At 36.2% G+C, this 14,936-nt stretch overlaps 1 protein-coding gene across 1 annotated transcript; it reads right to left on the reverse strand.

The window, feature by feature from the left end:
- Window positions 1–9,022: 9,022 nt before the first annotated feature.
- LOC137741057 (uncharacterized) lies at window positions 9,023–12,456 on the reverse strand. The gene is made up of 3 exons (XM_068480865.2): window positions 12,230–12,456; window positions 9,435–12,046; window positions 9,023–9,320 (listed from the first exon to the last, which is right to left on the reverse strand). Exons 1-3 carry the CDS (start codon window positions 12,318–12,320, stop codon window positions 9,240–9,242), a joined length of 2,784 nt encoding a protein of 927 aa, XP_068336966.2. The 5' UTR covers window positions 12,321–12,456; the 3' UTR covers window positions 9,023–9,239.
- Between the last annotated feature and the right edge of the window lie 2,480 nt (window positions 12,457–14,936).

Below are 14,936 nucleotides of genomic sequence, written 5' to 3' on the forward strand. Positions count from 1 at the left end.
TTACCAAAAAATCACAACAAATTAATTTCTTAAAAGAAGAAATTAATTACAAAAGAATTGAAGAACAATTAACAAACAAATCTTTGTTACAAAGCATTGACAATTTTCAAAAGAAACTTGTTAATGAAATTTGTTCAGATATTTCCAATGCCTTTGGGCATAGAAAACAACACATTGTCAAACTTCCTTACAATAAGGAATTTAATGAAAAGAAAATACCAACAAAAGCCAGACCAATCCAAATGAGTCAAGAAGTTATGGAATTCTGCAGAAAAGAAATCCAAGAACTTCTCAATAAAGGAATCATTAGGAAAAGCAAATCACCCTGGTCTTGTCCTACTTTTTATGTCCAGAAAAATGCTAAATTAGAAAGGGGAACTCCCAGATTAGTCATTAATTACAAACCTTTCAATGAAGTCTTAGAATGGATACGGTATCCAATTCCCAACAAAAGAGATTTAATTAAGAGACTTAGTCAAACTATAATCTTCTCAAAATTTGACATGAAGTCTGGATTTTTGGCAAATCCAAATTCATGAAGATGATAAATACAAAACAACATTGTCACTCCTTTTGGTCATTATGAATGGAATGTAATGTCATTCGGTCTTAAGAATGCACCCAATGAGTTTCAGAATATCATGAATGAAATATTTAATCAATACAGCCATTTCTCAAACAGTCAATTTCTTCCGGATCTCCTGAATAAATTGTTCGTTTCCATTCAGGAGTATGGAATCCAGCACAAAGTAATTATAATACTATTAAGAAAGAAATATTATCTATAGTATTATGCATTAGCAAATTTCAAGATAATTTATTAAATCAAAAATTTTTAATCAAAGTCGATTGCAAATCTGTAAAACATGTTTTACAAAAAGATGTTCAAAACATTGCATCAAAACAAATAGGGTAAAGTACAAAAAACTACCTCAACTATTGGTGTCACGACACCTTCATACCTCATCTTTTAAAATTGACAATGTCATACCTCATCTTTAGAATTTGGTCCAATGTTATACTTTCCGTTACTTGGCCGTTTACTTTTCAGTTAAATGATGACGTGACTTGATTCAGGGCCCACTTTCTATTAAAAAATTAATAAAATATTTTTAAAAACTAAAAAAAAATTATTTGATAGGAGAAGGAGAAGGAGGAAGAAGAAGAAGAGGAAAAAAGGACAAGGAGGAAGAAGAAGAAGAGGAAGAAAAAAAAATTTCCAACCCAACCCAGTTCCCCCCTCCCCCCCCCCCCCTCAAACAACCCCCTGCAACCCAAAAAGAAGAAGAAGAATAAGAAGAAAAGAAAAAAAAAATAAAAAACAACCCAGTTCATCCCCCCCCCCCAACCCAACCCCCTGCCAACCCCAAATCCACCACTCTCATCCATTCTCCACATCCTCTTCCGCACTCATCCTCCACCTTCTCTGCGCACCCATCTTCCCGCTGACGGGATCTGGGTTTTTTTTTTTTTTTTTTGGGTTGTAGGAGGGAGAAGAGGGGGTGGGGAGGGGGGAAGACAAACTGAGGGTGGGTGCGGGGGGAAGACAAATTGGATTTTATTTTATTTTTTTTTTGGGGAGGGGGGTTGCAGGTGGGGGGAAGAAAATGAAGATGGGGAGAAGAGAGAGGAGGGGGGAGGGGGAGGGACGAACTGAGGGTTGTTTTATTTTTCTTTTTTTAATTTTTTTTATTATTTTAATATTTAAAAAATATTAAATAATTTTTATTAGTTTTTAATAATATTTTAATGATTTTTTAATAGAAAGTGGGCCCCGAATCAAGCCACGTCAGCATTTAACTAAAAAGTAAACGGCAAAGTAACGGAAAGTATAACATTGTACCAAATTCTAAAGATGAGGTATGACATTGTCAATTTTAAAATATGAGGTATGAAAGTGTCATGACATCAATAATTGAGGTAGTTTTTGTACTTTACCCAAACAAATAACAATGACCCATAAGGAGCAAATTTAGAAATCTTGATAAAAAGGAACCTTCATATCCACGACAAAGGTATGGTTGAATTTGATGAAAGGTTTTTATTACAAATAGTCCCTGAGATTGATCAAACTCATCATTTTGGTCCCTCACTTTCAAAATCAATCAATGTCATCCCTAACATTCACTACCGCACATCAACTTGGTCATTCCGTTAAGATTTTATCACCTATTATGTTAGTTTGTATGTGGGACCTACAAATCCAATGAAATGGCGACACGTGGATCACACAAAATAAGAGTTTTTATCGCAAATGGTTCCTGACATTGATCCAACTCCTCATTTTGGTCCTTGGGTTTCAAAAATCAATAAATTTAGTCCCTGACTTTCAATATCACACATCAATTTAATCATTCCGTTAAAGTTTCGTCAATATTTTTTATCCCACTAATCCAATCATATGGCGCCATATAGATTAACTATAAGAAACTATTTTTTTTAAGATTTAAAACTAAAAGTAAAATAAGAAATTAAAAACTAAAACTAAAAGAAGAAAAAAAAAAAGTCATCATCGTCTTCATCAGGGTATGCTCAAAAGGAAAAGGAAAGCACCATGACACCACTAAAGTGCTTGGCCTCCTGAACTCACTCCTCATTCTCTCTAGTTGGTTATAATCCTAAATACTATGAAATTTGAATTGAATTTGGATTCGAATGTATTGAATTTAGATTGAATTTTTTTCTTCCAATTGGGGTTGTGGGATGCGAGAAAAATGCCAGCGTAGAATACCCTTGTTTTGGTTCACTCTTAAAAAAAATAGTTTCTTATAGTTAATCCACATTGAGTCATATAATTGGATTAGTGGGACCACATTAATGGAGGCAATAAATTGATACGCGGTAATAAAAGTCAGGGATTGAGATAACCTGTCTCTAATTTTACGCTTTTATTAATTTTAAAAGAGTGAATTGACAAAAATACCTTTAGAGGCGAGGATGTTGACATTTGTTGACCAGCGTATTGTGAGTGTATGAAATATTCTTTTAGGGTATCCTCGTAGTGCTCGTCACTATGAACACGTAGGCACAAGAAGAATCAAATTCGGAGTTACGATGGAGATTTTACAGACTTACCTTTCGTAAATGGTGTTTTAGTAATTTCACGTTTACGGGAGGTAATTTTATTTATTTTTCTTTTTGGCGTTGGGCTGTGTACCACGTAGGTCCCACGCCCCACTCCTCTTCCTCACCTCTGTGTCTCTCCTTCTTTTCCCCATTTTCAGGGAACACTCTTTCTCTCTCTTCTCACTACCTCTTCCCACACCTTTCCATTTCATATTTCCCAGCTTTCTCCCTCTGCAACATTTATCGGTCGTGAGGCTGAGATCGCCACCACCAACCTACACACCTTGTCCCCCTCCTCGATTTAAATTAGAAAATAAAAAACTAAGCTCTGATATCGAACCCACGTTGTACACCCAAGCCCAGTTTTGGTGGGTTAATTTTCCGACGATGGTGAGTCTTGAAAACAACTTAAAACTTAGTGGATCGTGTTTTGGTATGTAATTCTAGCTTTTCTAAGGTTTTTTGTGGGGGTTTTGGTACAGAAACGGTGCAGAGGGAAATTCCCCAGTTTTCCGGCGGATATTCAACGGTTTCGAGCTATTTTCCGGCCAACTCCGGCCATGACTGAGGAAACCAAAGGTATTTTCCAATTCCTTGTCCTCTGAGCTTCGATTTGATATATGGAGGGCTAGGTTTAGTAAAGTTTTATGGTTGATTGGAGCTGGGGACATCCGGTCTTCTTTTTTGTTGGGTCTGGTGACCCACGAGTTCAAACGGGTCAACCCGATTTGGTACATCAAAAGAAAAGAAGAAAAAAAGCCCAAATTCGCGACCAGGATCCGGATCCGAAACCGAGATCCGGGCCGGTCCATCTCTGAATTGGGTTTGGAATATTCCTTGTGTTGACTTTTTCGAAATTTTCTCGGGAACCCTTCTAGGCTAGTTTCGATGCCCCGAGTCCATTTTTTACATCCATGTAGTGAAATTCCAAAGTTTTAACATAGTTTTCCATCTCAGCATCTCGGTTGACTTTTTAGGGTTGACCGTTGACCTTTTACAAAATTTTCCCGGGACCCCTCCGTAGCGTATATCGATGCTCTGATTCCGAATCCACACTCCATTTTTTTCCAAATTTAGTCATTTAAGTTGAGTTTTACTAATGGGTCTCAATATCATGGTTAGGTGCGATTATTATTCGAAACTCTGGCCTTCCTATCTCGAACGGTGTGACATCACAAGTACATGTGAGTGGGTCTTTTCTTATATATATATATATATATATATATATATAATTGTTAGTTTCCATTTATACATTTCATAAAGAGTTTTCTACAATACGTCACCTAGATTAGCGTGACGTTTATAAGATTTAGCACATTGATAGAAATTATGAAGTTATGCTATGTCCTACGGGATGCACGGGTATGCGTATTATTATTGATGCCTTAATTATATTTATGAACATGAATAGTATTATGGTGACATGAATTATCAATTTACCACTGTATGCTTTTATTTACATTATCTGCTCATCGTTGCTCCACCGGTGTTAGTACTTTCCTGGGCCTGGGCCAGGGCCAGTCTTTCACGTGTATGTTCACATCGCACCATACGCTCACTTTGGATCCATTGTATGTGCCAGTCCAGTCCTAGATTGCTATAAGCAATTAGGACTCGTATGTGATGCACGTAGCGCCAGTCTTCATGTGATTGTAGTACTAGAGCGTAAATCATTATTACACCCAGTCATGTTCATGTCAGAATACCTCTACATGAAATCATGTGTCAGCATGTGTTGATGAGCACTCAATATGATATGTTCATTCCTGCGAGATATTGTGATTAGTGGTAGTTATATGCCTATTAACGCATTTTGTGACGTATTGAATTCTTCAGCTATTGTAGGTTATGGTAAGTATTTTTATACTATATGTAGTACGTATATTTTGGAAACTATACTTATTTTACGACGAGGGGCTATAAAGTTTTCAAAAAGGTTTGTATAAAACTTTATTTTTAGGCCCACTCACCCTTGTTTTTTGCCCTTCCAGGTTTTAGTGGCTAAGCTTTTGTGTCGACGAGGATTCTTGACAAATCTTGGTATTGAGATTACCTTCGATAGTATAATTCTCATCCTACTTTACCATATTTTACTTATGCTCTAACATCATGTGTGAAATGGGTTCATTATCGCTCACAAGCGCATTCTTATATTTAGGCACTTTTAGGTTTAAATTTATTCACATTTTCCACATCACTACACTTTATGGCTTCGTCACCCTCCTGATATCAGCCAGCACAACTCGATTCAGAGTCCAGGTGGACATTCCGGATCGAGGTGTGTCAGGGACCAAATTTATCGATTTTTGAAACTCAGGGACCAAAATGAGGAGTTGGATCAATGTCAGGGACCATTCATCATTTGATTGGATTTGTGGGTCCCACATACAAACTAACAAAATAGTTGATGGAATCTTAATGGAAATACCAAATTGATGTGAGGTATTGAATGTTAGGGACAACATTGATTGATTTTGAAAGTGAGGGATCAAAATGATGAGTTTGGTCAATCTTAGGAATCATTTGTGATAAAAACCCTTTGATGAATTCATAGCTTTCCAACCAACCTTTTGTTGGTCATCTACATGGTTGGTGTGCAATTGCACGCACCTTTAGGCAATAATTTTTTTTTTCTCTCTTGTTCTTATCATTAAATAAAGTTAGAGGATGATTTTTTTTGTTAAATTTCAAAGTTTTGAAGCACTTTTCATTAGTTTTCCTCAAAAGAAATGGAAGTAATGTATGTGGTAGATCTCAATAGTTAAGAGAGTTCAGATAGTAAAAAATAAAAATTGGAAGTTCAGGTGATATTATTGCACATGTTTACAAATTCATGCGGCACTTGTGAAAAAAAAAACCCTTTTACATTTTCTAAAATTACTAGCAAATACATTTTTTGGTATAGTCGTTTTTAAAACGTAGCCTAATCCTTCTACTAATTGTCAATCTAAAATAATATTATGGTAAATAAATTGGAAATAACTGTAATAAAACAAGAGATTTTAAATAAACTATAATTATTACACAAAGATTGCAAAGAAAAAAGTGAGTTCATTGCAAATAATTCTAAAGAGACCATAATTTTATACACCTATGATAAGTGATGTACACATATAATATTAATTAATAATTTGATCACTGGACGTTGGTTATATTCGCTAGCACATCATATAATATTAAAATAGGGAAAATTTTGAAATGTCATATGAACTTGTTCATATTTTTCAATTTATCATATAAACTAAAATTTTAAGTAATTTGCCATACCAACTTTACAAAAATCGTTTATTTGTCATCTTTTCCCAACTCCGTTACGTTTTTCATCCAATATAAGTTATGTGCCTTGCACATGACTTGTGTTCAAGGTTACTTAGGTCATTTTAACATATTTTCACAAGTTTTTTACTTTTATTTAGTACAAACCCTTAATTTTTTACTTTTCTTTAGTGCATATGCATCTACAACTTCATTTATGACACAAAACGTCAACCTGTTTCTCATTTATAGAGTCCGTATGAAATTATGTCTTCGTGACATGCTAAAATGCAAACTCCCACTTGTGTATCATAACATATTTGGAATAACTAGAAGAGAGTGCATTACATATCATTTCATTGCTATCATTTAGAAAATATTGTTCCATTGCCTAAGAAACGCTACAGTTTTTTGTCAAATACAACTTAATAAAAGGGACGTAAGGTATTAGAATGACTGAAATAACCCTAAACACAAATCATGTGCGAGGCACATGACTTATATTGGATGGAAAACTTAACAGAGTTAGGAAGAGATGACAAATTAATGATTTCAAAAAGTTGGTATCACAATTTACTTAAAATTTTGGTTTATATGACAAATTGAAAAATGCTAATAAGTTCATATGACATTTCAAAAAAATTTCTTATTAAAATATTGTACTATGTGGTATCCTACCAATACTCGTAGTATTTAGTCACAGATTTTTTTAGAAAGATTACGTTTTTTTTTAGAGTGCCATAAGCTCCCCAAGCCTCCTTTCTTTGTTCTTTTGAAATCCTAGATGCATACTCGTTTTTATGCATTAAGTCTTGTGCTAACTCATCTACATCATCTATGAACAAGGTTCGCATTGTTCATAGTCTAAATCGTAGTTTCAAATCTTCATATAGACCTTAGGTTCGATTCCCAGTTAGTTTCTTCCTCTCTCAAAAGCCAATTCCCCACCATTGCAGACTTGCAGTTGGAAATCAAATGAAAAGCCATCTCACAATTCCGCAATTGCATATCAACAAAAGCCAGTTTAAAATCAAAACCTAAAAAAAAAAAAAAAAAAAAAAAAAAAAAAAAACCAAATCAAATCAGCAACCCCAGCTCCCGATGGAGAAGACAACCCCAAGCTGCTGTCGTCCCAATCCAAATAGGCCATTTCCAATAGAAAAGGTTAAACATAACCTCATCCAGAATTATAGCCTTCCAAGAAATTATTTTTTTAATAAACAGTGTCATGCCATATTCATATACTATCTTAATGGAAGAGGCTAAACATAGCCTCTCAATCATTAAAATTATTACTTTTAAGTTTATTTTTAAAATTTATTGTTTAATTTAATTAAACAACTACTTATACCATATTAAATTACAATTATCCGTACATAATTTTTTAAGTGAATAGAATGTGAAATTAGATGAAAATGAGGTTATATAGTATGTAAAATGTGTTAAAATATTTGCAGAATGTCAAACTGCCAAATAAGTTGATCAGATCCAAATAAGAGCAAGTCCGTGCTCCAAAATCCTACTTTCCAAAACCCCGTGATCATAAATTCGTAGGACTTCCTTGTCTATATATAAAGATCATTCTGTATAAAAATCAAATTAAAATAAGGTTTATAGGGCAGGTTTTAATCGAAGTTTCTCCAAACTGGTTCAGGGACCCTTCTCCGCAACCTAACTTAAATTTCTGCATATTTTAGACCCACCAAAAGTTTTCCGTTCACTCTGAAATTTTGTCACGATCTTTCTTGACATGTTAGCTATCAACCCTATAAATTTCAGAATCAAACGACCTTCTAGCTATATTTTTCAGATTTTACAAAACCACTCGTCGAGGCTGCACAGTCCCACAAAATCACTTGTGGAAGCATCAACCTTCCCTCTAGTGCCTTGATTCACCACTGGTTCCCCTCTTCTCTCGGTTTTTACTGGTATTGGGTTTTGGCGTGAACTAGAACCATGCCAAACCTGGCCAGTCCCATAGCCCTTTGGCCATGTTTTGGCTTGGTAGGCTCCACTGAATTTTAGCCTAGCTTTCAGTTGGAGATCGGTTTTGTCCAAATCATGCCACATTTTTGCCTTTTAGCCCTTTAACCCTCTCCATTGGATATGGTGTCTTCATCCCTGTCGTGGGTGCCAGCGTTCTTGGCCTCTCATATTCCTCCAGGTACAGAAAGATCCCATCTTTTGGGAGTTTGGGTTTCAACAGAGACCATCGGCGATGCAGGTATATCGTCAATCGTGCGAAGCAGAGGTCGAGGTCAAAGCGAAGCACGGTCTTATAGCCAGTCCCGTGCTATTCATTGGGTCTCGCTAAGACCTTCTAGTGAAGGTTTTTGTCGAGGCGAGTCCTAGTTAGTTCCACTAAACTTAGTCCTGCGCTCAACAAACACCAGATTAATAATTAGTCCAGTCCAGTCCAATGAAAATTAGTGAGGGCAAACAAACTCACGAAACCACTAGACTCTTATTTTCAGCTGGCAGTGCACAAGTAGCAGTTTTCTGTAAGGCGACTTGTTTCTTTTAAGAAGTGATATATGATCGGCTCGCTGCGAATTTCAGCTATTCCATATTATCCGCACTGGTTATTGTTTGCAGTTAACATCAGTTGAATCTGTAATCTTCTTGCTTTGTGCTGGTTATTTGGTTGGATTGGACATTTAGTTTTAGTGCTGCTACTGGTCATATTCTGTTTTGGCTTTGCTTTTTGAGGGAGATACTAAAATATTCATTCAAATAAAAATACAGAAATACAAATGAAGAAGAACCAAATGCTAAAAGAACATATGAGATTCTCTCTCTATAATAACTAGCATCACACAGCTCAAATGCTCCAGACACTCTTCAGTGGAAGAATACTGAACTACAAAACAACCTAGCTTCTGCGTGTTAGGTCAGAATATGGATTTCCGTCTGGAAATTCATGGAGACGTGACCGTTCGGTTGCGAAGTCTGCTTGATCGCCTCAGCGGAGTTGTAACTTCTCCGTCTTTACCACCCTCCTAAATCGACACAGAGAAAGAACAAGAAGAAATCATTAGCTTTCATGACACAAATAAATTATTCTCAAAAGCACATCCTTCAAATAAAATTATCTACAACCGAAAAGTTCTCACCTTTTTCTTCATGACCTTCTGAGGCGTAATAAAGCTTCCGTATGAATGGGAATCCATAGAGATAGAAGAAAACTCTGACTCCGTCGGCTGGGCTCGAATAGAAACTGACCGAGCTTTGCTCCCCAGCTTTTTGGAAGAAACAGAATAGTTGCTTTCTTCACCTTCTGTCATCTTGTTTTTCATATCACTGCTCCTTAGAGAGCTGCTGACCTCTCCTCCGACCACAAGCTCGCTGACCAATTCAACTGTCGGTGCCTGGCTATGGAAATACTCTCCGGAAACTGCTCCGGTTGAGTGCTTGGAATACAGGGACATCCTTCTGAAAGATGAGTCGTCCCACCTACTAGGAAATACTGAGTTGTATCTCTCTGCAATCACGGGCTCAGAATACAGCTTCAAGGGCGGAGAAGAAGGACTTGCTATCGTACGAGAATCCTTTTTAGTAGCATTCCTTCGATTAAAGCGAAACACCGACACCAAAGAAGCAACAATCACAGAAAATATGAAAACCCCAATAGCAGCTGTGTAAAATATTTTCGATTTCATGAAACTGATCAGCTCCTCCCTCCAGTTCCTTTCTGCTTTTAAATCAGAAACCTCATCAAAGCTTGTATCATTGTTATCCAGGGTCTCCGGCATAACAGGTTCAGCAGCCATGTTGGTGGAAGACTCTTCTGCTCCATCCATTTTTTTCTCAACTATTCCATCACTTTGCTCCGCCGCAACCTCTCCTTCAAAAGCATTTGAAACATCAGACACTAAATTCTGATGATCAAAGTCATCGGACAGGAATGGTCCAGCACCCTGTAACTCAGAATTCTCAACTATGTCACCAGAAATCTCTTCAATATCTTCAAGTTGTGGCACCACCACGACTTCACCCAAATCATCAATTCCTCCTTCCTTTTCTACTTCGATTTCTTCAGCTTGTGGGTCCACCACTTCTCTCATCTCATCAGCAAGTTCTATATCTCCCAAGTTCTCATCTTCAACCCTTGCTTCATCCTCGATCTCTTCACCAATTTGCGTCTCTTCTCCTTGAACTATAACCTCCTCAGCCTTCGCTTCAATAGCTCCTTTAATTACTTCCACGAAACCCGTACGTCTTTCTTCTTTTTGATCCCAAAGATTATCTCCACTTTCAAGTTTCTTCAACAAAGCAGCTTCAATTGTAGAGTTCTGAATGCTACAATACGCATCTTCCATGCCTTCAAAGTGTGTTTGATGGTTCATTGGAGACACATATGAGGAAAAGAGAACTATAGCCAACAAAAGAAGAAAAAATTTTAATCCCGATTTCAATTTCCCGCTCTTCTCTTCCTCATCCTCCTCGTATTCCTCCTCATCACTTTCCTCATCACTTGCCTCAATGTCTTTATCACTCAACTCAACTTCTTCAACTTCTTGCTTAAGAGACCCATCTGGACGAGGCGAAGCCAAAGAACCAGGACTTGTAACAGAACGAACTTCCTCATCAGTGGCTTTCTGGTAATCAAAAGAACCACTATCAATCAACTCAACTTCTTCAACTTCTTGCTTAAGAGACCCATCCGGACGAGGTGAAGACAAAGAACCAGGACTTGTAACAGAACGAACTTCCTCATCAGTGGCTTTCTGGTAATCAAAAGAACCACTATCAATCAACTCAACTTCTTCAACTTCTTGCTTAAGAGACCCATCCGGACGAGGTGAAGACAAAGAACCAGGACTTGTAACAACACCAACTTCCTCATCAGAAGCTTTCTCGTAATCAAAAGAACCACTATCACGCAACTCCACCTCTTCATCTTCTTGCTTAAGAGACCCATCCAGACGAGGCAAAGCCAAAGAACCAGGACTTGTAACAGCACCAACTTCCACATCAGTAGCTTTCTGGTAATCAAAAGAACCACTATCACGCAGCTCAACTTCTTCATCTTCTTGCTTAAGAGACTCATCTGGACGAGGTAAAGCCAAAGAACCAGGACTTGTAACAGCACCAACTTCCTCATCAGTGGCTTTCTGGTAATCAAAAGAACCACTTGTACAAATCTTCAACCCAACACCATTTTCCAGGCCAAGAAACAACTCTTGCCGCCTGTTGGGCTTGTAGCGGAGGAATTGAGGCCTCGGAGAAAGGTAATTGGTTACCGGGTCATATGGCCTTGAAGAAAAATCATCGGAAAGAGCCTCATCAACATCATGGGATTGAAAACTTGAAGGGGTTTTTGGCAGGGCTTGAGGCAAAGAGTCCCTAGCATTATCAATAGCTATATAGGATTTTTCAACATGGGTATTCGAAAAATCGGGTTCGGAGGCCTTGTTTCTTTCTCTTAAGATGTTCTTTCTTGAAGCAATGGCCTTGGGTTTGGAAGCTGCCGATATGGATGTGGTTGGTGACATGTAGTTCTTTGTCAATGGTTTCTTGGGGCTCTGCGATTTTTCAACATGGGTATTCGAAAAATCTGGTTGGTAGGCCTCGTTTCTCTCCCCTAAGATGTTCTTTCTTGAAGCAAGGGCCTTGGATTTGGAAGCTGCAGATATGGTTGGCGACATGTAGTTCTTTGTCAATGGTTTCTTGGGGCTCTGCAGACTGGAGTTGCCCACTTGCTGATAATATTGATCGTTTTCGTCTGCATATTTCATGAAAAACACAAGTCTTGATACAAAAACTAAAATATCTAAACAATTAGAAGACTTCCAATGCTTCGTTTCGGATACGGAGAAAAAAGAAATCACAAATGGAAATTGCATCTTTCTATTAAAAACCAATGTAGAGAGAGAGAGAGAGAGAGAGAGAGAGAGAGAGAGAGTACCAGATGTAGAGGGCTTTGGGGTTAGAGGGCGCTTTGGGGGTGTCGATGAAGAAATCCTCCTCCATTCCTTATCAGAAGACTTTACCTCCATTTCTTGCACTTTGTTTTTCTAGGTAAAAATTTTCACTGGATTTAGAAAATATGTGTATAAGTTTATGGGGCTCGGAAGATGATATCCACAATGCTACCAAAGTATAGGTTTGGAGATGCGATATGACCGTTGGATGAAGGTAGAAACCGTCGGAGATTATAATATATAACAACAATATCTATAGTTTGAATTTTTTGACCGTTGGAATGCCTGCTTTGCAACGGTACCAAAGTAGTGGTTGGTGATAAAAAAAACTTACCTTTTCCTTTTTTTTTTCTTTTCTGGTCAGATCTTTTACCTTTTTCATTTTTTGTTTTCGTTTTCTTTTTCTTTTTCGTTTTTGATTTAAAAAAACTTACAAAACACATACTAGTAAGAGATCTTAAGTTCGATTTTCGTCAAATGCGAATTTGAACCATCTTATTATAACACAGATATTGTGAAGCTTAACTCACTCCTTCATCTCTTATTGTAGACAATTCGCTTTTTCAAAAAAAAAAAAAAAAAAAAAATATATATATATATATATATATATATATATATATATATATATATATATATATATATATATATATATATATATACTGTAATTTTTCATTTTCTAAGATTACTAGCAAATATGCTTTTGGCCGTTTTTAGAAATTGATCTTGGATTAAACTACCATAACTCACATCTTGAAAATGTAAAATTTTATTTACAAAAATGAAAAATTATATCTGCTGACTTTCGTTTGTCATTTTTCACAATAATTTTAAAAAAAATATTATTTGTAAAATGTACCCTAATGAGACAAGAGATTATAAATTATGATTGTAAGAAAATTGGAAATAAATGTAATAAAACAAGAGATTATAAATAAACTACAATGATTACATAAGGACATCAAAGAAAAAAGTGAGGGAACCGGATCCCTTTAGGACCCAAATAAACTAAGGCTTCAGAGCAAAAAATCCGGACCGTTGAAATTTGGTCCAAAGACTACAAACAAAAGATCCTCTAAAAGTTATAATAATTGTACCCGTTAGATCAAATTTCAACAGTCCGAATCCTTTGATCCTTAGGCTCAGTTTATTTAGGTCTAGAGGGGATGAGATTCCAAGAGTTCATTGCTAATAAGTTTAAAGAGACCACAATTTTGTATAGATATGGTAAGTGATGGATCCATATAATATTAAATAATTTGATCACGATGTTGCTTATATTCGCTTGGCACATCACGTAATATTACACTATCGTACTAAAATGTGGTATCCTTCCACTACTTCTAGTATTTAGTCACAATTGTTTCATGTATCATCATCAAATAATGTAGTAGAAGGAGTGATCGTTTCTTAATTATCCAAAATAAATCATGTTCTAGAGGCTTGTAGTTAAAGTCGGTGAGAGTATTTATTTCTGCATTCAAAGATTTTAGTTTGATTTCTCCTCTCAGTATTATTTGTATTAAAGAAACAAATAAATCACGTGACAACTAATTTCCTCTTCCTTCCTCCCTGAGCAGGGCCGACCTTGGGGTAAGGCGACTGAAACAGCCGTACAGGGCTTCAAATCTTGAGGGGTAGCAAAATTAATTTACAACCACATGCGCATCGTAGCGGGCAAAGAACTAGGAGGGCAGCATGGGGAATAACAAGAAGAAGAAAAAGAAAACAGCTTGTGTTTTCTTTTTCTAACCCTCGACTACACACGGTGTCGTGTATTTGCCAAATGCTGTTTGTCGTTTGGCCAAAACAGTTGTCCGACTTTTAGAAAAATGAATATTTTTGCTTATCATTCAAAAGTAATGGTGATGCTCATTACCATATTTATCATCGTTGGGTTTGAGTTTAAATTTTGAAATAAAATATATTTGATGTATTATGCCAAGGGCAAAGAAATTTTTTTCTTTTTCCTTTTCTACTGATTCCCTCGTCCTTGCTTTATTTTTTTTCATTGCTATCAATTTCATCGTGGTTCTATGTATGTTCTTCTCCTTGGTTCATTTTTTATGTTTTTATTAGGAACGTGTTATCCACATACCTCATTTTACTTTTCATACACCCTTTAATAATTTATGTTCGTTGATCTTCTTCAATTCATCCTATCCGACGGCTAAAAATTAAAAAGGTGCGTGAGAAGTAAAATAAGGTGTGTGGACATCACATCCCTTTTATTATCATTTGTTTGCTTCGTCTTCTGATTACAACCGATAATACTACACTAGGAAAAAAAATGTTTGAACCCGGGACACAGTAGATTGAAAAGAAAGACCCTAGCCACTAGGTGAATCCACCACTTGCATTGTTTATTTCATTTCAAAACCATTGAATTAGTCATAAAAACTAAAGTAAAAACATTTAGACGTAAACTGCTGAAATTGTAACCTTGTAATGCATTTTGATAATAACCACCAAACTATAGTATTTAGAATGTAAAATGCACTTTAGCCAAATTTCTTTACTGTCCTTTTCTCATCACAAATTAAATAAGTTTATCTTTTATTCCTAAAGTATTGACTGATAGTTTTAAAGTGTTTTTGTCTAAGTATATAATTATCAAGAGTTAATTTATGGAGACCATTTTTTCATGGCTGCATATATGAATAAACAACATAATTAAAAGGGCTATGTCCATAT

This window comes from Pyrus communis, chromosome 9 (assembly GCF_041283825.1).
Source record: "Pyrus communis isolate YQ-2024b chromosome 9, ASM4128382v1, whole genome shotgun sequence".
Classification (NCBI taxonomy): Eukaryota; Viridiplantae; Streptophyta; class Magnoliopsida; order Rosales; family Rosaceae; genus Pyrus; species Pyrus communis.